Source organism: Pantherophis guttatus, chromosome 2 (assembly GCF_059756535.1).
Source record: "Pantherophis guttatus breed Tessera chromosome 2, ASM5975653v1, whole genome shotgun sequence".
Lineage (NCBI taxonomy): Eukaryota > Metazoa > Chordata > Lepidosauria > Squamata > Colubridae > Pantherophis > Pantherophis guttatus.
This window is the reverse complement of record NC_142064.1, coordinates 10761747-10788913: the sequence shown is the minus strand read 5'-3', so window position 1 is coordinate 10788913 and position 27167 is coordinate 10761747. Positions and strand designations below refer to the sequence as shown.

The 27167-nt window shown below is 43.1% G+C and overlaps 2 protein-coding genes across 9 annotated transcripts in view; both read left to right on the top strand.

Annotated features, from left to right (window-relative positions):
* Positions 1-577: 577 nt before the first annotated feature.
* The window catches only part of PIAS2 (protein inhibitor of activated STAT 2), a 58202-nt gene continuing 31612 nt past the window's right edge, over positions 578-27167 (top strand). For 2 of the 8 annotated variants that reach the window (XM_087885515.1, XM_087885513.1), the window contains exons 1-3: positions 9405-9574; positions 11435-11909; positions 24742-24823. In XM_087885515.1, the coding sequence (XP_087741641.1) occupies positions 11438-11909; positions 24742-24823 (554 nt within the window). In that variant the 5' untranslated portion in view covers positions 9405-9574; positions 11435-11437. Of the gene's footprint in view, positions 646-1278; positions 1489-1823; positions 1918-9404; positions 9575-11434; positions 11910-24741; positions 24824-27167 lie in introns of those variants that run through there. The other 6 variants (XM_087885516.1, XM_087885514.1, XM_060690763.2 and 3 more) reach the window with 6 other exon arrangements.
* On the top strand, positions 12977-18039 carry LOC148115028 (uncharacterized). The gene is made up of 3 exons (XM_087888193.1): positions 12977-13042; positions 14456-15102; positions 18003-18039. The coding sequence occupies exons 1-3, from the start codon at positions 12977-12979 to the stop codon at positions 18037-18039; spliced, it is 750 nt and encodes a 249-aa protein (XP_087744319.1).

The window sequence follows — 27167 nt, the reverse complement described above, 5'->3', positions numbered from 1 at the left end:
GCACATTGAATTATGGGTGTGGGCATGCACGTGCACGACCCCCCCCAACACACACACACACACCTCCCGCTTTTGGCACGTGACGGCAAAAAGGTTAGCCGTCACTGCTGTAGCCTCATCTTAAGGGAAGAAGTTGAAAGTTTATGTCCAGGATGTGAAGGGTCTGTAGAACTTTTCACAGCCCCCTTTCTGGCTCATGCATTATACAAGTTCTGTTGTGGCCCGCCAGCGGATCTGGCAGCAGATTTGGACAGTGAGGAGGTTGGGGAGGAACACGGGCCAGTCCTGGAGTCTAGGGAAGGCTCTGATGAGGGCTCTATGTCGGAGGCAGAGAGGGGGCCAGGCCCGGATGCCAGTTATCAGCTGCCTTCAGAGTCAGACATCAGAGGGGCAGAAGAACAGCTGGAGCCTGTTCCCAGTGTGGGCATGCACAGAGTTGCCAGATGAAAGGAACAGCTAAAGAACAAGGGTCGACTTGGGAGTAAGGCCACAGGTGGACAATGAATGGCCCCTCCCAGATGGAATAAAAAAGGAGAGAAAGGGGAGTGAAGTTTGCAGGAGACAATTAGTTCATTACTGCATTCTTGCCAAGCATTGCGGAGTCTGAAAGATATCGGCCTGGCCACTCTCCAAGGCTGACAAAAGGTCGGTAATTGTGAACTATCTTGAAAGACAGTGGGAGAGGAAAGACTTTGCGGGAGAGGAATTCACTGTAAATTAAATAAAAGGGGATTAAGGAGTCGTCTTTATGCTGCTGGGGAAGCCAGTAATTAACAGCAATTTTGGGCTCCACTATGGTCGTAAGTCGAGGACCACCTGTACTGCTCTCCTAAAAAGGCAGGCAAAGGATCCGGGGGTTTTTTTTGGCAATAGTTTTTGCTCTCCAAGCTCGTTTCAATTTATTTCCGAACGTTTCGTGACCACACCATGTAACCTCATCAAGCAGGATTTCCTTGTCTTATTCCTCTTTAGCTTATCAACGTCCCGTCCTTTCAAAAAGAGGCCCTTTTGCACGGAACCCCACAAGGCTCCCCGGACCAGGGTCATCTTCCTCCCTTGCCTCTCTGGAGGACCATTTCCCTCAGATTTCTCAATCCCAACCCGGAGAATTCCGACGAGCAAGTAGCGCTTCCCTCAGCCACGACCGGCCCGACTGCCTCAGTCGCGGGCCCGGCAACGGCAGAAGCGGGAGCCCTTTTTTAAAAAAAATTATTATTTATTTATTTTTCCGCGCCTCGCACGAAAAGAGCGGGAAAAGCGCGCTCGCGCTCGAGCCCCGCCCCTTTTAACGGCCGCAGTCGGGTGGGCGGGGCCACGGGGCGGTCCGGGCCCCCCCCTCCCGCCTCGCGTCAGCGCGGAGGAGGAGGAGGAGGCGGCGGCATCGGGCGACCCTGCAGGATGGTGGCGGCGGCCGCGGCGGCGTCGGTGCCGGCGGCGGAGGCTGAGCCAGGCGGCGGGTAGAAAATGGCGGATTTCGAGGAGCTCAGGGTGAGCGCGAGCGGGGCCGCCTCCCCCCCCCACACGTCCCCCCCGCGGGGAATCCTCCCTCCTCCCGTGAGCCCCGGTTTTGGGGGGGGGGAGGGGACGCTCTTCCTTTCTTCCTCTCTCCCTCCCTCCCCTCCCAACGGACTCCCCGAGGCTGATGGGAATTGTAGTCCGACGCCTGGGAGTCGCGCGCAGGGTCGGGGGGGGCAAGCCTGGCGGCTCCTTTCCTCCCTCCCATTCTCGGTCTTTATATATATATATATATAAATATGTATATATAAATATATATATAAACACCCCCCTCCCCGACCTTCGTTTCCTTCCGGTCGCCCTCGGACTACAAGGCCCATCTTCCTGGCCCTGCCGGACTCTCGTCCCGGCGGGAGGCTTCTGAGGGCTCCCAGAGGTCCCTCTCGGCGCTTCGGAAAGCAGGTGAAAACAAAGGGAGGGCTTCTTCCCACGTTCGCGGGGGGGGGGGCGAGGGGGGGAGGGAAGGAAATCCGTGGGTTTTTTTATTTATTATTATTTATTATTTATTTATTATTATTATTATTTAAATCGCCACAGGAGGGGAGCCTGGACTGAACTTGGCTGCCTCACCTGCCCCCCCCCAAAGGCTGCCTCACCTGCCCCCCCCAATTTCCTAAGTCACCCCTATCAATCCCTCTAATTTTCCAAATCACCTCTACCAGACCTCTCTTTACTTCCCAAGTCACCCCTATCAGCCCCCCCACCTTATTTCCTAAGTTACTCTTTATCAGCCCCCCCTATTTTTTAACTCATCCTAAACCCCTCCCTTATTTCTTAGGTCACCCTTATCAGCCCCCCCATTATTTTCTGTCTCCCCTAAACCCCTCCCTTATTTCTTAAGTCACCCCATCAATCCTTCTAATTTTCCAAGTCACCCCTATCAGCCCCCCCACTTTATTTCCTAAGTTACTCTTTATCAGCCCCCCCTTATTTTTTAACTCATCCTAAACCCCTCCCTTATTTCTTAGGTCACCCTTATCAGCCCCCCCATTATTTTCTGTCTCCCCTAAACCCCTCCCTTATTTCTTAAGTCACCCCATCAATCCTTCTAATTTTCCAAGTCACCCCTATCAGCCCCCCCACTTTATTTCCTAAGTTACTCTTTATCAGCCCCCCCTTATTTTTTAACTCATCCTAAACCCCTCCCTTATTTCTTAGGTCACCCTTATCAGCCCCCCCATTATTTTCTGTCTCCCCTAAACCCCTCCCTTATTTCTTAAGTCACCCCATCAATCCTTCTAATTTTCCAAGTCACCCCTATCAGCCCCCCCACTTTATTTCCTAAGTTACTCTTTATCAGCCCCCCCTTATTTTTTAACTCACTCTAAACCCCTCCCTTATTTCTTAGGACACCCTTATCAGCCCCCCCCCATTATTTTCTGTCTCCCCTAAACCCCTCCCTTATTTCTTAGGTCACCCTTATCAGCCCCCCCCATTATTTTCTGTCTCCCCTAAACCCCTCCCTTATTTCTTAAGTCACCCCATCAATCCTTCTAATTTTCCAAGTCACCCCTATCAGCCCCCCCTTATTTCCTAAGTTACTCTTTATCAGCCCCCCCTTATTTTTAACTCACCCTAAACCCCTCCCTTATTTCTTAGGACACCCTTATCAGCCCCCCCCCATTATTTTCTGTCTCCCCTAAACCCCTCCCTTATTTCTTAAGTCATCCCATCAATCCCTCTAATTTCCCAAGTCACCCCTATCAGCCCCCCTTATTTCCTAAGTTAGCAGCCCCCCCCCCTTGTTTTTTAACTCACCTTAACTCCCTCCCTTATTTCTTAGGTCACCCTTATGTCCCCCTTAGAATAGAATAAAATAGAAGTTTTTATTGGCCAAGTGTGATTGGACACACAAGGAATTTGTCTTTGTGCATATGTTCTCAGTGTACATAAAAATAAAGATACATTCACCAAGAATCATAAGGTACAGCAGACTTATCCTTTGTCTAAGCTTCCCCTAACAATTCCCCTTATTTCTTAAGTAAGCCTTATCAACCCCCTTCCTATTTTATTAACTCATCCCTAGCCCACGCCTTTCTCCAAGCAGTACCTCCTTTTGTGTTTCTCAGACGTTTCCTTTCCCACCAGCAATCCACTCAGTTTGGCTTCACCTGTGGCCCAGAACGATGAGCTTTTGTGTCCCTTCATAGCCTATAGCTCTGGAGTTACTCAGTCCATGTTTCTCCTTTGCCTCCTTCCCAGCCTCTCTTTCTACTGGAGTTCGTTCCATGTCAGACAAGAAAAACAGCTTCGTTTCTCACTTTCATAAAAAGGGATTTTTGGAGACTATTTATTTTTTTCCTGTGCTTATTATCCACCTAACTCCTCCTCGGATCCTAATTCTATTTTTCCTTTGTTGCGTCCTTCTTCTCCCCTCCATTCTCAGAAAGGCCCTTTTCTTTTAAGCTTCTGCTTTACCCTGCTGGGTTTCATTCCCTCAATTGAACCACAGAAAGTACCAGGCCGTCTCTGAGTGTCAGGATCCAGTATAATATTCTACATACTTGAGAGGCAGTCCCATCTATTGTTGAGACCTGTTTAAAAAAATAGGCAAGGTTGGGCTTTTAATCTCTGGGTTTACTCCTGGAGTCCTGATGCGAAGATACTTTCCCGAAGAAGTCTGAAAGCCTTTATAGGCAATCTGCTTTTGAATTCATTATTGTTAGATACAGATCACTGAGCTGAAGATAATACTCATGGACTATGTCACTTCAGTTAACAAAATCTAACAATGCAATTATATATAAATCAAATTATTAAAAAAAAATGCTTTGTAGATTTAACTATAGGTAATTTTCACTTAATGACCAGTCACTTAGCAACTGTTTGTAGTTATGATGGGCCCCTCTCCCAAAAGGTACTTGAGATCCAATTCTAGGTTTCTGAAGGTGGCAACCCTTGTGATAACAGGGCAAGCTTGGCAGCTGCCTTTGCCTTAAGGCCAGTTTATATATTTATATTTATTTTTCACACTTCTTAACCTGCTATCTCTTCAAATTTGGAGCCCTCTGCAGTCATGTGGTGCTGTTTACGGCTGTTTTAGCCAGAAATTGGCCTTTTCAGTCAATTTCCAGGAATAAACACCCATAGGAATACATTGACTTGCTTAACAATTGCCACGTTTGTTTAACAACTGTTCCAAAAAAGATTGTAAAATCAGATTGGTCGTAAGGGTGACTTGATTTGCAACTGTCGTGATTTATGACAGAAATTCTGGGCTCCATTTTGGTCATAAATCAAGGACTATTTGTATACCACTGTCTTTTGTATATCTTATGACTTCAAACTCTCTGTATTTTGTTTTGTTTTTTATGTCCTGAAGCTGATTGTATTGGGGAGGGGGGGGATATACAGGTTCTAACTTTTTTTAGTTATGATTTTATTCTGACACTTTTTAGTGCACAAAATATTTTTATTAATGGCCAAAGAGAGAAGAATAAAAGTACAAGTATGATTTGAAAGAATCCTCTTGAACTGCTGTTTCCTTTCCCCCAGTATCTTCTATTTAATTTGATTTTAGTGTTTCAGATGAAGCTCACATTTTAATTTATGGCACAGTCTTTGGAAAGTTTGTTGGCCTAAGAGCTGTTAAAAAAGGGAAATTAAGATGTTATAGTTTAACAATACCACCATGTGTATTCAATACTTTTAACTGAGAATTCTGTCCTGATTTTTTAAAAAATATGTTCTACATATTTGGTTTCTCCCTCCATTGTGGAAAATTTCTCCCGTGAAACATTAAATGGCAACCTGAGATGTTCAGTATTGATTAACCAAATAATAATGTTGAAATGAAGAGATGGTTATTTAGTTTTGTAATGTAAAGTACTTGAAATTGCAAAAGTATATTTCTAATCATTTCTTTTGTCATTTATCACAGTGCTATTATGGCCATGCTGTGTTTTGGAGAGAAAATTGTTTTGGGGTGATTGCAGGTGCGCCGATAACAGCTGAGAACTACTCAGATTAAGTGAGACTTTTCCCAGGATTGCATTGTAGCTATGGAAGTGTAATCCTGGGAAAACACACAGCTTCTTTAAGGAACTGCTAACAGGTGCTGTGTGAGAGAGGTCCTTGGTACTCTCTGAGCTTGGTTGCTTTCTTGCAGACTTTTCATCACCCAAACTAGGTAACATCAGTCCTAGTACTGATGTTAAGACTAGCACCTATGATGTTACCTAGTTTGGGTAATGAAATTTATGCAAGAAAACAACTAAGCTCAGAGAGCACCAAGGACCCCTCATTTCAACCCTGAGCTACCAATATTCTCCTTTATTGGTGCTGCATGTATTCCTGCACACCTGAAAACACCAATTTCTCTTAAAATTGAAAGACTAGACACCATCCAAATAATATAAAGTCAAAGTGGAGATGAGGTTGGATTTTACAAGAAGATAGCAAAATATGTCCCCAAACTCCAAGAGGAATAAACTTCAGAAGTCGCATAAATATGTATTATACAGATAGTACTCACTTAACGAAATTAGGGATAGGAAACTTCATCACATAGCACCATAGGTGTAAATTGTGACATCATGTGACTGATATCTGAGTGGGAAGGTGGGGTACTAAAAAATGAGAAAAAACATGTGTCTCTGGAAACAGATCAGTTAGAAAACTGTGGAGTATAGTCTAATAAAAAGCATTAGGCTCTTTTCCATGTTAATTTATGGGGAAACCCAAGCTTAAAAATTGGGAAAAAGAGAATGATAAGGAAAAAAAATGAACAGAAGCAGGGACTTATTACCAGTTGATAGATGATGATGGTGTATTTTTAACATACTCTGTGTCAAGAGACAAATATCATCTACCATAGCAATCCCCAACATTTCAGACTTTGTGGACCAGTGGAGGGGAGGGAGGGAGAGGGAATGGTAGGCAAGCGTGCATGCTATTCCCGTTTGTGTGAGTGGCAGGCACACGTACACGCTACTCGCACAAATGGAACTGCACACATGGAATCACCCCTTGCTTCTGCAGCCTGGTTCGAAACGAGCAAAGGCCCAGTAGTGGGCTGCGGCCCAAGGGTTGGGGACCCCTGATCCACCAGATGTAACCCAGTGGCAATATTAATAATCACAACATTTGTTAACAAGCGTTTGAATTTTGACCACATGCCCATAGAGATGCTGCAACCATCGTAAGTGGGGAAAAAGGGCCATAAGTTTTTTTTTTTTTTTTTGGTGCATTATACCTTTGAACGGTTGCTAAACAAACTGTTGTAAGTCGAGGACTATCTGTATATAAAAGCTTTGATTGTCAGAATAATGAGAGTAGATTTGATAATCATGATATATGGAAGATTGTAACTGGCAATGTAAAAAGGAGTAAATGAGAACAAGTTGGCAAATGGAATGAATGAAAATAGGTGCATGTGAAACCAAGAAAAAAGAAAGGATGTGCTAATTCTTAGAACATGGTGCCATGAAGTTCCTTTCCACATGAAGGAAATTGTAGGTTTTATCATGAATTAAAGAGTGAATGTATACAACAAAATTTGCTTTATATCTTTAGTTGTTGTGGGAACATGCTGGTAGAAATAGATTTGTGAGAGTTGTATGTTAACAATGGAAAAACCCAGAAATAACCTAAGGAAAAAAATGTAACAAAAGGAAAGCAAAAAGCGAACAACTGCAGGAATGGAAAGTATGAGTTCTATCTTAAAATGTATTAGATGACATTAATCTCCCAACAAACAATGGAAAATGTATATAAGAAAAGAATATGGGGGATGCTTTCAACAGCATGGAAAAATGATATCACCCAGTGCTATACAAGAATGTGTGATGCTAATGAGAATGATGAAAAAGGATGATTGGTGGGCCTGCGATTGAAGAAAAAATGCATATAAGAGAATGCTGGAAAAGTGAGAGAAATGAAAGAATATTGTAGAAAGAATGTTGCATGAAGAAAGAGTTTTGATTCTATGTTGTGACCGAGGCTTCCTGAGTCATTAAAACACAGGAGTAGTCCCCAAAACCTCTTTTATTGCAACAGCTGTGAATTACATTCATTCACAGCTGAGTCCCAATTAGTTTCAAAAAGTCCTTCTGGAGAAGTCCTTCGGGATAATCACCAACCTTTATCTCCCTTGACACTCTGCCTTGACACTCTCCCTTGACACCTACTTGGCAAAGCCATATGGATTCCAGAATCAAACAGAGATGCTGACTGGGAACAGAATTAACAATGTTGCTTTCCTGCAAAGTGCCCTGCCTTTGCTCCTCTTTTAAGCCTATGGGAGGGGTCAATCATCTCCAGGCCTTACTCCCGAGTCGTCCCTTTTGTTTTAACTGTTTGTGCCTTCTGGCATCTCTGCGCATGCGCACACTAGGAACAGGCTCCTCCTGTTCCTCTGCCTCTCTGCTGTCCGACTCTGGAGGCTCCGGAGTCCACGCATCACTCCCAGGTGGCCCTGGCCCCATCTTTGCCTCCGACGCAGAGCTCTCATCCGGGCCTTCCCCAGACTCCAGGACTGGCCCATGCTCATCCCCAGCCTCCTCACTGTCCGACTCTGCTGCCAGCTCCGCAGGCTGTTGGTGGACCCCACTTATAATGCAAAGAAGCCCAACTTCCTCTTTAACCATCTCCCCACAAATCATTAAATATAAAAATAATTTCAACTGCACGGAGCTGTCCAAATTGCCTGGTTAAACAGGAAGAACTACAGAGAAACATAGGACCCAAGGCAGCAAATCAGGATAACTTGCTGAAATTGGTGTAAGACCTAAACATATTTTGCCATTCTTTAAGCCGGAGTTTGCCAGGATGAAAGGCAAGAAACTGAGAAATGATAGTAGAGAATTAATATGGATGCAAACAGAAAAATAAGGACGCTTGATTCTTGATTTTTAACATACTTCCAAAACCAGATCAGCTTTAATTGAAATAATTCCAGGAAGAGGGAAAAGAAATGCCATCTAGCTATCTTTTCTTAATATCCCTAATACTTACATTTTCTGCATCAAAAATAAATAGATTACTTATGTGTTTGGTATATTTTCAATTTCTTCTAATTGCTTTAGGAAGTTCTACCTTGACTGCCCACATACTGTCAAGCTATTATCATTATCATCTAAATTTAATCAAATGTTTAAAAATAATCATTTTGTACCTTGCAGCATAATATAGAATGGGATTATAATGCTTTGAAGTATCCCCTAATTCTCTAGAAGAGGTTTTGATAGTGTAGAGAGGTGGAGAATTGCCACCTCCAATTTTACTCCTGGAGTAAAATCTTTCTCTAGGTGGGGATTTATTTCTATCATTTACAGCCCAGCCCACCTCACCTCACAGGGTGGTGGTTATGGGGAAAATGGGAGGAGGAAATTGTGTTGGATATGTTTGAGTTGTTTGTAAAAATAATAAAGATGGGATGCAAATAAATAAAAATGTAAAAATAAAACAGTAACACCCACCTTTCACAAGTAACTCTGGGTAGTTTACAGTATTAAAAACAACTCGCCCCTCCCTCAAAAAAATATGATCCTCGCCTTCCAGGGGCACCCAAAGATAAACAAGAACCCTGGTAGCGCAGCAGACTAAAGCACTGTTATTAACATCAGCTGCCTGCAATTACTGCAAGTTCAAATCTCACCAGGCTCAAGATTGACTCAGCCTTCCATCCTTTCTAAGTTAGGTAAAATGAGGACCCAGATTGTGGGGGCAATAAGCTGACTTTGTATAAAATATACAAAAGTATGAAGGCTATTGCTTAACGCATTGTAAGCCGCCCTGAGTCTCCAGAGAAGGGCGGCATATAAATAAATAAATAAATAAATAAATAAATAAATAAATAAACAAACAAACAAATAAATAAATAAATAAATAAATAAATAAGAACAATTAATCACCTATGGTAACAGAGTTTATCTCCACCCTGTTTCAAGTGCCTGGGGAACAGCCAGGTCTTCAGTGCCTTATGGAAGGCTCACAGGATCGGGGGCTTCTGAATCTCCAGGGAGGAGGCTATGCTGTTCCACAGAGCAGATGCTGCTACCGAGAGGACACGACTCAAGATGACACTGTTTAATAGAAGGGACCTGGAGCGCTTTACGAGGTTTGCAATAGTGGCAAATATCTGGAGCTCAGGTGCCAGATGAGGGTGAGGGTTCTTTCTCCAAGCTTGTGGGTTGGTTTTCCGAATGTTTTGTTACCAGGCTAGGTAACATCTTCAGCGGAGTTTAGGGGATTGTTCGTGTTCTTCTGTTTATAAGAGCTTCGGGTGTGGGTGTGTCAAATGAGATCTCTTTACGAGGTCTCTGGAGACTCTTAAGGCCAATTCTCGGGAAGCATTTAAGGACAGATTCTGATGAATCTCCAAGAAAGGGAGATTTCAGACTTCTGGGGTAGCTTCGCAAAGCCCTATCATTCATTTGTTTTTGCTATTGGAGCAGTGCTTATAGGAAGAATATTCTAGACCTGGGACTGGAGTCCTACAGCCCTCCCAGGTGTTGACGAACTACAAGCCTTGTTAGCACAAATGAGCAGACTCAGTGATAAAGGATGCCGGAAGTTGTATTTTGGTAATGCCTTGAGGAATAGAAGATGGCTTTTGAAAATGGGGGTGGAACAATAGAAGCCTATTGTAATAGCCCCTGCGGTTGGATTTTGCTGTTGGAAACTGACGCGTTGACTTTTTCTCAACTCTCTATAAAACTAATGCTATATTTTCAGGTCTGTAGTCCTTAATTAGGACCATTTGAAGTTACAACCTCACTGACATAAGTGATTTACAACTGGTCCTCATACTTAGGACCGTTACAGCATCCTTGTGGTCACATGATTGTGATTCAGGTACTTGGCAACCAACGGTGGTTGCCGTGTCCCAGGGTCATGTGATCGCTATTTGCGACCTTATTAGCCAGCTTCCGGCAAGCAAAGCCAAAGGGGGAAATTGGATTTGTTTAAAGACAGTGTCAAAAAAGGGGTCGTAAAATCAAGCAAAATCTAACGCAGTCATGTGCATGACTCATTTTTCAAAATGTGTTCCGGTTCCAGTTGTAGTAACTTAAGGACTACAGTAGAACCTCTGGTCACAACTATAATTCGATTCATAACTTTGGTCGCAAACCGATTTGGTCGTGACCTGAATCTAATTTTGGAAATTTGGCTCTTACCAAAAAAATGGTGTGGAAGGGGAAATTGGCTGCAGGGAAAAAAAATTGTGAATTTTTTGGTGGGAACCCAATTTGGTCATGGTCAGAAGTGTTCGTGACCAGAGGTTCTACTGTATCTATATTCAGAGGAAGGCCAAATTGTGAAAGATAAATAAATATTCAGAAGATTAGGAATATTTAGCCATGAGAAAATTTAAGGAGGCAATCTTGTGCTCTGTTTCATTTATTTATGTGTTTATCAAATAGAATTCCACTTCAAGTCACTAGTTTAGTGTTCCAAGAAACGAGTGCAGATTAAGTGATATATTTAAGCCGATTCTATAGCTTTCTTCGAGCTGCGCTGTAATCACAAATATCCTGCATAGAACAAGACGATGGGTATGAGACACCCTGTAGCTATAAAAATCTGAAAAATTGTGAAACAAAAACAGTACAGTAACCAAAATGAGCGTTTGGGCTTTTAACTCTGTGCTATAAATGTGTCACTTCATTAGAACTTATATTTTACTTTATTGCTGCCATTGTGGAGGTTAATGTTGCTTGTTCTATGAAAAGTTATGCTTGAGTAGGGCTTTTAACTACATCCCAATTGCAGTACCATCAATATTTCAGTGACTGAATTGGTTAAAAAAAAAACACCCTTAAATCATGAAGGTTTTGTTGCCCATATATGGCATGACACAATATTATGATGTACATAAAACTTGATCATATTTATTGTAACTTTTTAATCTAGGGCTGTCAGTCCATCCTGCCACTGCCCATCATTTCACCTATTCTTGATCTGTTGTTACTCCTAGAATATGGTATCAAGTTTTCGGGTGTCTGAACTGCAAGTGTTGCTGGGTTTTGCTGGACGTAATAAAAGTGGGCGCAAACATGACCTCCTAATGAGGGCTCTGCACTTGCTGAAGAGCGGCTGTAGCCCAGCAGTTCAGATCAAGATCCGGGAACTCTACAGGCGCCGCTACCCCAGGACAGTTGAAGGCCTTTCTGACTTGACTGCTCTAAAATCTTCAGTTTTCAACCTGGACAGTAGCTCTTCTCCGGTTGAACCTGACTTAACCGTGCCCGGATTGCATCCTGCACCTTCAACTTCGGCCGCTCCCCAATCACCTTCCTCTCCTCTTGGTTCAGTGTTACTTCAGGACACCAAGCCTCGTTTTGAGATGCAGCAGCCATCCCCTTCGGTTCCTCCAGTGCATCCTGATGTTCAGTTGAAGAATCTCCCTTTTTATGATGTGCTTGATGTTCTCATGAGACCGACCAGCTTAGGTAAGTGTGCTAAAATACAACACGTTTGATACGGACGCTTATTGTTTCCAATCCCAAAACTAACTTAGGATTGTTTGCTTGTTAATGTTCCAATCTGATCAGCAATCCCGTTTTATGTAGCCTTTAAAAAGAAGAGTTATAGCTATACTATGGTGTGCCCAACAGCTATGCATATTGCAAAAAAAATATTTAAATACAAGTAGTCCTCGAGTTAGGACTCCACTTAAGCCCAAAATTTATGTTGCTAAGTGAAACATTTGTTAAGTGAGCTTGCCCCAATTTACGACTTTTCTTGCCGTTGTTAAGTGAATCATTGTATTCATTAAGTTAGTAACACAGTTGTTAAGTGAATCTGGATTCTCCATTGACTTTGTTTGTCAGAAGGTCGCAAAAGCTGATCATGTCACACACACACACACACACACACACACACACACACACACACAGAGGACACTCCAACTGTCAGGAATATAAATCACTTGCCAAGCATCTGAATTTTGATCATGTGACCATGGGGATGCTCCAACAGTCGTAAGGGTGAAAAAAGATCTTAAGTCACTTTTTTCAGTGCCGCTGTAACTTTGAACGATCACTAAATGAACTGTTGTAAGTCGAGAACTATCTGTATAGGATTTTGAATTGTTCCTATTATCCTCGCGATGCACGTGACCAAGAGGGCGCCGCCTCCCTGAGCCCCGATACCGATGGGGGCAATTTCAGGCCATCTGAGGTCTTCGGAGGCTGGATGGATCGTCCTCGCCCCCAACCCGGCTATCTAAGCTTCCCGCCAGCCAGCTGAGAGCTTTTCCGCTCTCCGCAGTGCCATGGCTGGGCCGGAGCCGGCATTTTTTCTATACCAGCATTTCTTCTGTGTCACGAGGTTGAGGAGGCCAACGGCGGTGAGATTCGGGGCAGCAGCGACGCCCGGATTGTGGCGGCCTGCTGTCTTTTCTCCTGTAGGCTATGGCTGGGTTGCCAGCGGTGCTGCGGTGATGGCGGGGACTGCGTCAGCAGCAGGGCGGTCCTTTTCGAGATGCTGGGGGTCTCCTTGCACATTTGGAGCCACCATGGCGAGATTGTGGCGCTCAGGGCAGCAGCAGCAGTGGCGGAGATGGAGGAGTCCTGCACTGGCCGTTGGGAAACATTTTGAAATCCAGTAGCAGCCTTGGCAGCCCTGGATAGATGCTGCTGGGATATCTTTCTATCTGTCTATAATTTACCATCAGTGAACCTCCCGGATTGTCACGGGATACTTGGCTTTACTTGAAGGGGCGGTTCCCATAACGACCTGTGATCCATATAAAGACCAGTTGAAGTTGGGGGGAATAAAAAAAAAAAAACACCCCGACCCTGAAAACTTGTAATGGCGAGCGGACGATTGTGGAATTGTAATCCCGGCCGCCTCATATCACACACACACACCCCCAGTCTGGTCTTAGAAGAGTCATTAATCACTGACCATCTAACTGATTATCCTGCAGCAAATTACATCTTCCTTGTATTCCATTGCTAATCCATCTCATCTTCTCATAACATCACCACCAGCAGGATCCTATAGACTGGCCCTATACTCTATCAACTCTTTCAGTCCGACGGAGAGTTAACAGCTAGGATAGGGATATTGCAGGAGTCGTTACATTGCTCTATTCACCACCAGAAAGATTAGCACATCAGATTCCATGGCCAATTATACTCTAGCCAGCCTTTGTAAGAGGATGGCCTTGGACATTATTTCCTTGGTGTTCTTAAATAACATAAGACTCCTCCTACTGTTATGAAAGGACAATAGAACTTACTCTACCAACATCTTGATCTACATCTTCCTTCTCTCCAGGACCTCAGAACTTATGTCATCTTCTTGGCCATTCTAAGATCACCCCCTGGTCACCGGATGTACTCAGCGGCTGAGCTTCTTGCTCTGCGAGACTCCCCACTCTCGCAGACCTGGCCCTCCACACTATAGAGGGCCTACCTTGATGACGGATTTTGGAATCCCGAGAGGTGGCATGTTGCAAAGAGGGTCTTTTTATCTAATTTCCTATCCAAAATTTAAAAAATTTCTAAAAGGGGGGTAAGTGGGAGCGGGGTGAGTCATGTGGATTTGGGAGACAACCCACAGAGGGAGGGGTTAGAAGAGGATTTTTTTAAAGGAGGCCAGATCCGGCACAGAGTTATACCATAGGATGTGCGGAGCTGGGAATGGAGGGGCTAAATACTTGTAGGGAAAGGGGTTGCTCCATCAAGAGCCTTGGTACTACAGTGGTTTAAAGCACCCTGTTATTAACACAGCTGCCTGCAATTTACTGCTGGTTCGAATCTCTCCAAGGCTCAAGGTTGACTCAGCCTTCCATCCTTTCTAAGGTAGGTTAAATGAGGACCCAGTTTGTGGGGGCAATAAGCTGACTTTGTATAAATATACAAAAGTATGAAGGCTATTGCTTAACGCACTGTAAGCCGCCCTGAGTCTCCGGAGAAGGGCGGCATATAAATCAAATTAAAAAAATAAAAAATAAAAATAAAATAAAATAAAATAAAATTAAAAAAAGGTCGTGGTTGGGAGGGGCAGATATGGTGGGAGCAGGGAGCCACATCATGTTAGGGGGGTACGCACCCGCTGTCTTCAAGCGGTGGCACGATCTGACCCCCAAGGCTCTTCTCGTTCCCTGGGTTGCTCAGAATCTCAGGGCCCAAGCCTTAGACTGATGTTATGCAATGTCAGGTCCGCAGCTAACAAAGCCCCCCTCATTTGTGAACTAATTCAGGAGGGGAAAGCGGACCTGGCGGGTATTACAGAGACCTGGTTGTGCCATGAAGGGGGGGTCCCCCTCGTAGAGATGTGCCCACCAGGTTTCCGCGCATTCCATCAGCCAAGGGCACAGGGTAGGGGTGGAGGGGTGGCGGTTATTATAAAGGAGAGTCTTGATCCTAGGGAGACCACTGTTCCTCAGACAGCCGGATGTGAGTCCCTCCTTGTGAAATGGGGTCATGGGTTACAGATGGGCCTGCTGATTACGTACCTGGCTCCCTGCCACGTAGCAGCAGCCCTGCCTGAGCTCCTCAACGTAATAGCCGGGGTGGCGGTTGAGACTCCTAGGCTTCTGGTCATGGGAGATTTCAACCTGCCGTCCATCTGTGAAAAGTCTGAGGCAGCTCGGGAGTTCTTGGCTTCCATGACGGCCATGGACCTGACCCAGTTAGTTCATGGCCCTACTCACACGTGGGGACACACTCTGGACTTGGTTTTTGTATCTGACCAGTGGTTGAATGGTCTAGATATAGGGGATATAGTCATCAAACCCTTGTCATGGTCAGACCATTCTCTCCTTAGGCTTGACTTTCTGTCCGCTACACCCCACTGCAGGGAGGCAGAACCGATTAAGTGGTTCCGCCCCAGGCGCCTGATGGATCCTGATAGATTCCAAATGGAGCTTTGGGCCATTTCCTGAGACTCTAGCTCACAACTCGATTGAAGACGTGGCGGCAACCTGGGATAGGATGGCTGCTGGTGCTTTGGATTGGGTTGTGGCTTTGCGGCCTCTGACCCGGCTCCTTGGTTTTCTAAGGAGCTGAGGGAAATGAAGCACCGGAAAAGACGCCTGGAGAGTAGTTGGAGAGCCAGTCGTTCCGAATCTGACCGAACACTGGTGAGGTCTAATATTAAGACCTACTTAGTGGCGATAGCAGCGGCAAAATATAAGTATTTTTCTGCTATTATTGCATCGGCAGATAATCGCCCAGCCGCCTTGTTTAGGGTGACTCGCTCCCTCCTTCACCTGGGAGCACGGGAAGACCCCTTACAAGGTCGAGCTGAGGATTTTGCACAATATCTGCACGATAAAATCGCTCAAATTCGGGAAGGCTTGGATTCTGACTGGGTAGGTTCAGATGGAGTGATGGAGACGGGTCTTGAGGATATTATTTGGGATGAGTTTGACCCTGTGACCCCTGAAGACGTGGACAGGTTACTGGGGAAGTTGAACGCGACCACATGTTTATTGGACCCGTGTCCCTCCTGGTTGGTACTGGCTTCCCGAGAGGTTACACGAGGCTGGCTCCAGAGGATATAAACGCTTCTCTGAGTGAGGGTTTCTTGCCTTCCGCCTTGAAAGAGGCAGTGGTGAGGCCCCTCCTCAAGAAGCCCTCTCTGGACACAGCTGTTCTAGCAAACTATCGTCCTGTCTCCAACCTTCGCTTTGTGGCTAAGGTTGTTAAGAGTGTGGTGGCACAGCAACTCCCACAGTACCTGTACGAAACTGTCTATCTAGATCCGTTCCAGTCCGGCTTCAGGCCTGGTTACAGCACTGAAACGTCATTGGTCGCATTGGTTGATGATCTCTGGAGAGCTCAAGATAGGGGCTGCTCCTCTATCCTGGTTCTATTAGATCTCTCAGCGGCTTTTGACACTATTGACCATGGTATCTTGCTGCGCCGACTGGAAGGGCTGGGAGTGGGAGGCACTGTTCTACAGTGGTTCTCCTCCTATCTCTCCGACTGGTCGCAGTCTGTGTTGGCAGGAGGGCAGAGGTCGACTTCAAGACACCTTACTTGTGGCACCTACTTGCCGCAGGGGTCGGTCCTTTCACCTCTTCTGTTCAACATTTATGTGAAGCCGCTGGGTGAGATCATCTGTGGTTTTGGGGTGCAGTGCCATCTTTACGCTCATGATACTCAGCTGTACATCTCCACCCCAGACCACCCCAATGATGCCCTTGCAGTGATGTCCCAGTGCCTCGAGGCCGTGCGGATCTGGATGGGAGAAGCAGGCTCCGACTCAATCCCTCCAAGACCGAGTGGCTGTGGCTGCTGGCGTTCCGATATAACCAGCTGATACCATTGTTGACTATTGGGGGCGAGTCATTGGCCCCCACGGAGAGGGCTCGCAACTTGGGTGTCCTCCTGGAGACGCAGCTGTCTTTAGAAGAGCATATGGCGGCCGTGGCCAGGAGAGCTTTCTATCAGGTTCACCTGATTCGCCAGTTGCGACCCTTTCTGGATCGGGACTCCTTATGCACAGTCACTCATGCCCTCGTCATTTCTTGACTGGACTACGGTAATGCTCTCTACATGGGGCTCCCCTTGAGGTGCACGCGGAGGCTCCAACTGGTCCAGAATGCGGCCACACAGATGATATTGGGAGCGACATGACGCTCACATGTAACACCTCTCCTTAGATTCATTAGATTATCAATCAGAAAGATCTGGAAGGGACCTTGGAGGTCTTAAAAACCTCCAGTGATGAAGCACCTATAACTTCTGAAGGCAAGTTGTTCCACTGGTTAGTTGTTCTAGCTGTTAGGAAGTTTCTCCTCAATTCCAGGTTGCTTCTCTCCTTGATTAGTTTCCACCCATTGTTTCTTGTCTTGCCTTCTGGTGCTTTGGAAAATAAGTGGGGCCCCTCTTCTTTATGGCAGCCCCTCAAATACTGCTATCATGTCACCCCTAGCCTTTCCTTTCTCTAGACTAGAGAAATTTCTCTAGCGATACCCAATTCCTAACTCCTAACTCACAGATAATTCCAACTATCTGTGAGGTATTTATTTTTATTTATTTATTTGTTTCCATTTCTATACCGCCCTTCTCCAAACAGGACTCAGGGCGGTGAATAGCCAAAGTAAAAAACAGAACATACAAAATTTAAAAACAGTTTAAAATAATTAAATATTTTGGCCGTAAATTAAAACAACCCAATTTAAAATCAATTTAAAATTTAACTCAAGCCAGCCCAGGTATGATCCTTCAGCCTTTTCTCTTAGCAAAGAAAAACTTACCATGTCACGAAGTTCTTCCTACTTTGTAGTTGGACCTTCTTTTCTGTAGTTTTAAGATCCTGGCCTCAAGGACACTGGATAATAAAGTCCATTCTCTGTCTTTGTGGCAGCCCTTCAGATACTTAAAGATTCCTATCAAATCTCTTCACAGGTATCTCTTCTGAAGGCTAAGCATACGCAGATCTTTTAACCTCTGCGGCACCTTCCTTGAATTTGTCACAATTCTCTTTGAACAGTGTTGCACAGAACTAAAAACAGCACTCCTGATAGATGGAATGCAGCAGTTATTCTCCATAAACTTCTCTTTTGCCATTTGCCTTTTTAGCAACTACATCACAATACAAGTAGTCCTCGACTTATGACCACAGTTGAGTCCAACGTTGCTTTTGCTAAGCAAAGCATTTGTTATGTGAATTTTGTCCCATTTTATGGCCTTTCTTGCCATGGTTATTAAGTGAATCACTGCAGCTGTTAAATTAGTAACACGGTGGTTAAGTGAATCTGGCCTCCCCCTTGACTTTGCTTATTAGAAGATGGCAAAAGAGATTCCAGGATCCCAGGACACTGCAACCTTCATAAATATGAGCCAGTTGCCAAGGGCTGAATTTTGATTATGTGACCATGAGGATGGTGATTATGTGAAAAATGGTCATAAGTCACTTTTCAGTGCCATTGTAACTTTGAATGGTCACTAAATGAACTGTTGTAAGTAGAGGACTACCTTTACTGGCTTATGTTTAACTTCTGCTTGACAAGGATAGCCATATCTAAGCGTCTCCTCACTACCTTCATCTCATTAATAAAAATTTTGGAACAGCACAGATCCCTGACAGAGTTCTGTTGCTTTTTATTTTAATACGTCTCTCCAAGATGAAATGAAGCCATTAACAATACACATTTCGGGCATTGTCATTTAGCCAACTGTTAAATCCATTTAGCAGTATCATCTACCCCATATTTTAATTAAGAATATCATTAAGCAATCTGTCAAAGGCTTTGTTGAGGGCCAAAGGCAATATGCATTCTCCCAGCCTACCAAGCTTTGTTTTTCTCCTAAAATGAAGATTTGAAAACGTGCCACTTATTCTATCAAAGAAGGAGATGTAGTTAATCTAACAAAGATTGTTTGCTACAATTCCCATGCTGGTTTTTAATTGTGGCCTGCCTATCCGAGTTCTCACAAACATGCTGAACCTACCCCAGGATTGATATCAGGTTGCCTGTCTGTAGCTTGATGGGACCTCCCCACCTTTTTGAATATGCAGACAACATGTGTTTTCTTCTAGTCTTCTGAGACCTCATCAATCCACCAAGAATTCTCAGAGATTAAAAAGAGTGAGCTTTTTAAAATTAATTTTTCTTTTTCAATAGCAAAATGCAAATAGTAACGGCACCACCAACAAAAGAGAAGTAGTGATTATATGCTGTAGAAAGAAAACCAAAATATAATGATTAAAATAAATTAAAAGGGACAAAGCTAATTAACAGAAAAATGGGATCCATATAATAATTACATATAATAATGCAAAATTAATCCAAACTTATTGCTAAAACTTATTAAATCTGGACCATACAGAGGCATATTGCGTTATCTTCTCATTTTTAGAACAAAGAAACTTTTAAAAAATTAATTACAAATCAATATACGGGATCCTTTTCATAAAATCAGAAGAATTAAGTTTTTTTAGGAAAGTAAAATAATCCTTTTTGCTTTGCCCTAGGCTTCATAAAATCAAAACTCTTTGTAAAAAACACCCCTCAGAGCCATTATCTAACCAAAGTTAATGGATTCAGTTTACCACTTTCTTTACCTACAGTACATTTTTGTAACATGCAAGATAGCATTCATCTTGGAGATCAGCAGTAGATAAGAGTATAACCCAGCATTGGGGGGGGGGGGGGAAGGATACATATATACTTACGTATAAAGGGAGTCTTTGACTTACAACCACAATTGAGCCCAACATTCCTGTTGCTAAGCAAGACATGCTGAGTGTTGCCCAATTTTTTGATCTTCCTTGTCCCACTTGTTAAGTCAATCACTGCAGTTACTGACTTCGCTTGTCAGAAGGTGGCAATGACTTTGAGATACTGCAACTGTCACAAATACATGCCAGTTGCCAAGCATCTAAATTTTGATCACATGGCCATGGGGATGCTGCAACGGTTGTAACTTTGAAAAACGGTCATAAGTTACATTTTTCAGTGCCTTTGTAACTTTGAACAGTCACTAAGTCAAGGACTACCTATACCTGTATGATATGTGTGAAAAATCTTGGGAGCTGCTTGGGGCAAAGGGATGCTGCTAAGGGAATGGTCAGATAAGAGACAGCATAGTCAAGATCAAGTGAGGTACTAATACCACTCTATAAAGCCCTAGTAAGACCACACCTAGAGTACTGCATCCAGTTTTGGTCACCACACTATAAAAAAGATGTTGAGACTCTAGAAAAAGTGCAGAGAAGAGCAACCAGGATGATTAGGGGACTGGAGGATAAAACATATGAAGAACGGTTACAGGAACTGGGCATGGCTAATCTAGTAAAGAGAAGGACCCGGGGAGACATGACAGCAGTGCTCCAATATTTGGGGGGCTGTCACAGAGACGAGGGGGTCAAGCTATTTTCCAAGGCACCTGAAGGCCAGACAAGGAATAACGGATGGAAACTGACCAAGGAGAGATTCAGCCTAGAAATGAGGAACTTTCTGACAGAACAGTCAACCAATGGAACAGCTTGCCTTGAGAGCTCACTTGAGACTTTCAAGAAAAGATTGGACTGCCATTTGTCAGAAATGGTGTAGGGTCTCCTTGAGCGGGGGGGTGGGGTGGGTTGTTAATCTGTTAAAGAATCCTGTTAAGGATAGTGCAGTTGAGCAAAAGGTTCAGAAGAGACCCTCTCTAGTTTCTCGGGGCGGGGGGAGTTGGAGGGGAGAAGATTGTACTTTCAGACCTGCAAGGGTCTGACAGTGTAAGTTTACAATAAAGTAGCATTAGCTCACCTACTTGCAATTCCCATCTGGTTTACCCCACGCAGCCAACACACATATGCATAAACACATACAATTTTGAGGGACTGATGAGAACTTAGCAAATGCCTCCAGAACCATCATGAGGCCAAGGTATGAGCTTCTTTCTCAGGGAAAATCTATTTCAAGGTACCCTGCCCTTCGCACAAAAAAAGACAACTTTCCAGAGAACTACCTTCTCTTGGGAATCCAAAGGTGCTTTTACAAGAGGCAACTGGACTTTCTGGTTTTTCTTTGAAGATGTTTCGCTTCTCATCCAAGAAGCTTCTTCAGCTCTGATTGGATGGTGGGGAATGGAAGGATTTATACTCCTTGCAGATAGCTGGTCATTTGCATTGTTTCAGAGAGTCGTTGAGGCCACCTGGAAGATTGTGTCCTCAGGGTCACCTGAGTGGTGCAAATGGGTGTGGAGCCTACTGTTGAAAGGACTGTATTATAGAGTGGAGATAGATGGTGATGTATCCCTCCCCCTCTGTTGAGAGATGGCCTCTTTGACCCCTCTTTGAAACCAGCGGTCCTCTCTGTCCAAAATGTGGATTTTGCTCTCTTCAAAAGAATGGCTCTGTCTTTTAAATGCAGATGGACTGCTGAATCTTGTCCTGATGGGTTTGTTCTCCTATGTTGTGCCATGCATTTATGAAGTGCTTGTTTTGAAAGTTGCCTCTTGAAAAAGCATCTTTGGGACAAGCATGACCTGGATGACTGAGAATTTCCATAGACATTCTCTTGGGAACATCTCAATATCTCAACTTTCCAGAAAGCATTCACCTCTGCTAGTCTCATGAACCTGATAGTCTTTTGATCCACCAAGGACAACAGAAGCCACTGGCCATCCTTTTGGAACTGCTGCTCACATGAGATGCTTCATCCTTCAGCTGTTCTTGGTTTTTGTTTTTGTTTTTTTAATTTATTTATTTATATGCCGCCCTTCTCCGGAGACTCAGGGCGGCTTACAATGCGCTAAGCAATAGCCTTCATCCTTTTGTATATTTATACAAAGTCAACTTATTGCCCCCACAACTGGGTCCTCATTTAACCTACCTTAGAAAGGATGGAAGGCTGAGTCAACCTTGAGCCTTGGCAAGATTCGAACCTGCAGTAATTGCAGGCAGCTGGTCTTAATAACCAGCTTAATAACAGGGTGCCTTAGACCACTGTACTACCAAGGCTCTTGTTCTTGTTCTTGTTTGAATATCTCCTACGCCTCCAAGATCTGCAGCCCCTCAGCTCTCCCTGACCTAGGCTTTAGTGCCTTCTGCAGCAACCTCCTTGTAGCCCAAGTATGGACTTGACTTCCATTGCCATCCATTTTCAGAGCCAGTTGATAATAAGACTAGTGGTTCAGTCCAGAATGGGCCAATTGGCCCTGTCAACTCACGGTGGGACAATTCAACAAATATAAAAATTGAATTAACTTAGACAGAACCATGACCAATTATAATAAAATAAATTCAATCCAGAAATACAAGAGTTACAATAATTTTGACAAAAACGTGGTCACTAATAATAAAATACCTGAATGAAATGATTAATACAACCTTGAATTGTCTTGCAGCGAGTTACTCAAAGCGACTTGTCCTAAACCCGGTTCAGTCATTACTGGCAGTTTCTTCAATATTCAGGGATGTAAGCCATCGAGGTTCGAAGATGTTAATTCATTTAATTAGCTCTCTCTTCATTTTTCTTTGTCTGCTTTAAGCAACTGTTCCCGCATTCCCCAGTGGCCTATCCATGATCAGCTAGGTTTAGAATAGAATAGAAAAACAGAGTTGGAAGGGACCTTAGAGGTCTTCTAGTCCAACCCCCTGCTTAGGCAGGAAACTCTACACCACTTCAGACAAAGGGTTATCCAACATCTTCTTAAAAACTTCCAGTGTTGGAGCATTCACAACTTCTGGAGGCAAGTTGTTCCACTGATTTAATTGTTCTAACTGTCAGGAAATTTCTCCTTCGTTCTAAATTGCTTCTCTCCTTGATTAGTTTCCACCCATTGCTTCTTATCCTTCCCTCAGGTGCTTTGGAAAATAGTTTGACTCCTTCTTCTTTGTGGCAGCCCCTGAGATATTCGATATCATGTCTCCTCTAGTCCTCCTTTTCATTAAACTAGACATACCCAGTTCCTGCAACCGTTCTTCATATGTTTTAGCTTCCAGTCCCCTAATCATCTTTGTTGCTCTTCTCTGCACTCTTTCTAGAGTCTCCACATCTTTAGTTTCAGTTTCATTTCTGAGAGAAGACAGACAAACCAGAAATTAAGTTCTTTTTTATTACCATGTCCATTTTTTCCTCACAACAGACTCAACCTTTCCTAGCTTTTCCTTATTTATTGGTGTGTATGAGTGTGTGTGTGGCATTTTTCACAAGCCTCAGCTCATTTCTGAGTTTTCTGACAGAGTTTCTACCACTATGTATTCTTTTGTTACATTCTCATCTGTCCATGTGTTATAAAGGTCTTTTTCTCTTCAGCATTTTTGAAAGCTCTGCATGTATCCCTAAATCCAAATGTAAACAGATTTCTCCCTTTTTTTTGTGTGTGTGTTTTTTGTTAAGGGTAGTCCTTCACTTATGATTGGTTGCTTAGCAACCATTTGAAATTATGACAGACCCTCCAAAGAGTACAGGTAGTCCTCAACTTACAACAGTTCATTTAGTGACCGTTCAAAGTTGCAACGGCACTGGAAAAAGTGACTTATGGCCATTTTTTACAGTTACCACCTTTGCAGCATCCCCATGATCGTGTGATCAAAATTCAGATACTTGGCAAACTGGCCACCCGGCCGTGCAAAGGAGCCTAAAGAAGCTACCATCCAAGGCCCACAAGCTGTAACTCCTCTCCGGGTGTTGGTAGCTTCTTTAGGCTCCCTTGCGTGGCTGTACGGCTAGTCTGGGAATCCTGAAGGACAGAGGGTGGCCTTGGAAGGTCCTGGAATGGCTGGGTGGCAAATACCTATCCTCCATGTGCCAGTTGCTGCTTCTGACCAGGTTTGGGCTCCTGGGCCTGCCTGAATAGTCATCTTGGGAGTAGGCCAAGACCTGGGGAACCCTGAGGAATGGGGAGTAGAGCAGTGGGTGCCTCGGAGGTAGGGGAGGCCTGGGGGAGGCAAGCCTGGGCCTGCCTTAGGTCTCCAAAGCCCTTCCCTACTTTTGATGCACCTGATCCTCCACTTAATGACCCACATATTTCTTTAATGATTGTACTGGGGAGAGCAGGAATGGTGGGTCTTTAGGAGAGATGCCTCACTTAATGGCTATCACAACATGTGACCATAATGGACAGACTCCGTTACGGTTGTATCTTGCACAACTACCTATACAGCCTTTTTCTTTCCTACATTTTGGCCCCCAGCTCTGATTTTCCTTACCACCTTATTATTTTTTCTTCCTTAGCTTTGGTTCATCTCTCCCACATCTCTTCTTTCACTTAGTGTGCTCCCTGCCACTTCTTTGATCTGCTGTCCGCTGCTTGTTTCTGATCCTGGGGAGGAAATGGGGGAGCCAGCAAAGCCTTCAATCCAGAGTTAAAGGAATATAAATGATCGGGGAAATTGAGGAAACACAATACTCCCTCCAGAAATAAATTTTGAAATTAGGATAGTTCTGAATATGCTGATTATGTGGTTGGAAAGCAAGTGTATGTTAAATATGTCATTCAAAGTCCTTATCCTACATACTTAAGTAGGTACATAGCATTCTGTATGTGGACTTGTTTTAAGTATTACCAATATAGTTTCTTAGCCATCTGTAAGTAGAGAACATTTTTTCTTGGTTAATTCTGTTTGCAACTTATCACTCCTCTGTTATGATTACTTTAAAGTTGTGAACTTACTAAGTTCCTGAAGAATGTCAATACAACGGTTTTGTGAAAGGATAGAGGTATATCAGTTTTAGAGCTTTTTCAATGCACAGTTGATATTTATGTGTTGAAGCTTTATTCTGCATTGATAATTCCTTGTAAGGTTCAATGTGTTTTTGTATTAGTAAGAGAAGATTTCCTGTATTCAGCTCAAAAGATCTTACCTCTCTCTCTTTCTCTTTAGTACAGAGCAGTATTCAGAGATTCCAGGAGTACTTTCTTTTTGCTTTAACACCTCAACAAGTCAGAGAAATCTGCATTTCCAGGTAATAACAGAAAACTTGAGTCGAATTTCCTTGTATACAATTTCGTATCATGAAAAACTACCTTAGACATTTTATGTCTAATACTTGCTGGATATTGAGCATTTTGTGAGTTCTCTCAAAGCAAAATTATTACTTCCTTGTGTTTATTATCTTGTATTAGTTGCCCTCCTCAGTGCCTGCAAGTATATATTTCAAACTTTTTATTATGCCAACAAAACTTTGAAAACGATTATTGCTTTATACACTTTGAAAATAATTCAAAGTAGCACATTTTTGCTACTTATTAAAAAGAGTCTGTTGTTTTTCATAGTCTGAGTGATCTTAAAAAATATAGCTCCTTTAAGAAACTCGCTTATTAAATCTAATTCCATTTTTAAAGAAAATGCAGGTTTACTTAATAGCAGAAATGGGTTGGTCCACATAAGGTCTGGCCCCCGCTGTTTTTCTGAATTATATTCAGATTGTGCACAGCCCTAAAAGTAATGTGATAAGATTTGTTAGAAGTAAAGCATATAATTGATACAGTTAATATTTTTTATTTTGGGTTTTGGACATGTGCACCATAGCTGAAATTTGTTGAGAATGCTTCTTAATTGGTTTGGTGAAATTCTGGTTTGAATGTTACTGAGGAATTCCTGCCTGTTTGAATCCAATGGCAGTAACCATTTGATTTGTGCATGCTATGTTTCTTTCTAGAAAATAGCCCCTGTTTATACAGAAATGTAGTGGACTTTTTTTACACAATGCCTATTCTTTAGTTATAGAATATTTATTATATGAATGCAAACTGAACCGTAATTGGATTAGTAGGCCATTTAATATTTTGTTGTTCTGTAGGATACTTGAAACTCCATTATTTCTGTCAGAGAAAAAAAATGTATATATCATTACCTGTGTACACTGTTTGTTAGGGACATATACTTATAGAAGTGATATGTTGAAATAAAATCAAAATTAACTGTTAATTTATACCACTTCTCATACAACATGTCCAAGAAAACAGACCAATACATCAGAAAGAGTGAACGCCATCAACACAACAAAGCTGAACTCTAGGGACAATTATTTACCTAAAAAATTTCTGTTTTTTCCTTACGGTTTCAGAGATTCACGCTGATGGAAATGCTTATAACTTTGTTAAAAACCTCTATGCTCAGAATATTTCATTTAAACTGTTTTAAGGCATTTTCCTCACTACTTTGACTGCCTTAGAATCTCTGGAACAGTTGGCTCTTCAGCAACATTTTTCAAACTTCCATTTAATATTTTCCTTGTTTTAATTTTATTTGTTCCTGTTTGTCAACTCTGGTTTATTCTTTCATTTTACATTTTTATTTATCCTCATTGGTGTTTCTTGCTTTTTGCCAGTGGGCATTTTTACCCCTCCCAATGATGTGTATGGCCTTGAGTTCCTGTAAATCTGTAACACATGGCAATAAATTCATCCTACACATAGGCATCTTCTTTCTTTGAGCTATTCAGAAAGGGGTATGTTGCTTATTAAGGCTTGACAACAAAAGCAGGATTCATATGCCCCCGGCCTAAATTTTTTTTTTTTTTTGCAATTGTATGATCCGTTGGAGAACATCTCCAGAAATAAGCATGCAAAACAGGAGACAGTGCCAAGATTTCTCATACACTGCACTGACCACAATGAATAAGAGGCCCCCATATACTTTACAGGGCAGTTTTTAAATCTAATTTACTTCCAATACTGCGGTCTGACTTTTTGTACCTACACTACAGGTATAGATCCAGTTTGGGCCACAAGAAAGGACTTACATGCAAACTTGTAGGTAATTTCATACCAAGCCGAGCAATCCTAGTAAATTGATGAAGCATTCTGCTCCAGTTTCAATAAACATAAAAAAGAAGGCAAAAATAATGGTCATTGTCACTAAATGTTTTGATTGGTTGTTTTTGTGCCAACTTAGCCATTGCTGAAACAGAACCAATAGAAGAGAATGTTTGTAGCTCAAGTTTGAACTGTGGGATTCTTGGTGCTCTCTGAGCTTGCTTGTTTTCTTGCAGGCGTTTCATTACCAAACTTTAATCCTGACGATCAGATCTTTTGGTTCCTGAATTTTTTACTCGGCAACAGGTTTGATGAAAAAGTGAATTCTAAGAAAGGAGAAGATGTATAGCTCAGGGTTGACATGCTAGTGCTAGCACTGATGATGTTACCTAGTTAGAATAATAAAACATCTGCAAGAAAACAAGCAAGCTCAGAGAACACCAAGGACCCCTGAAAGTGAATCCTACAGGTCTGGACAATAGCACTTAGCTTGTATCTTCAGTCCTGTATGCAACTGATAAGGCCATGATGAGTAACAGTCCATCACAG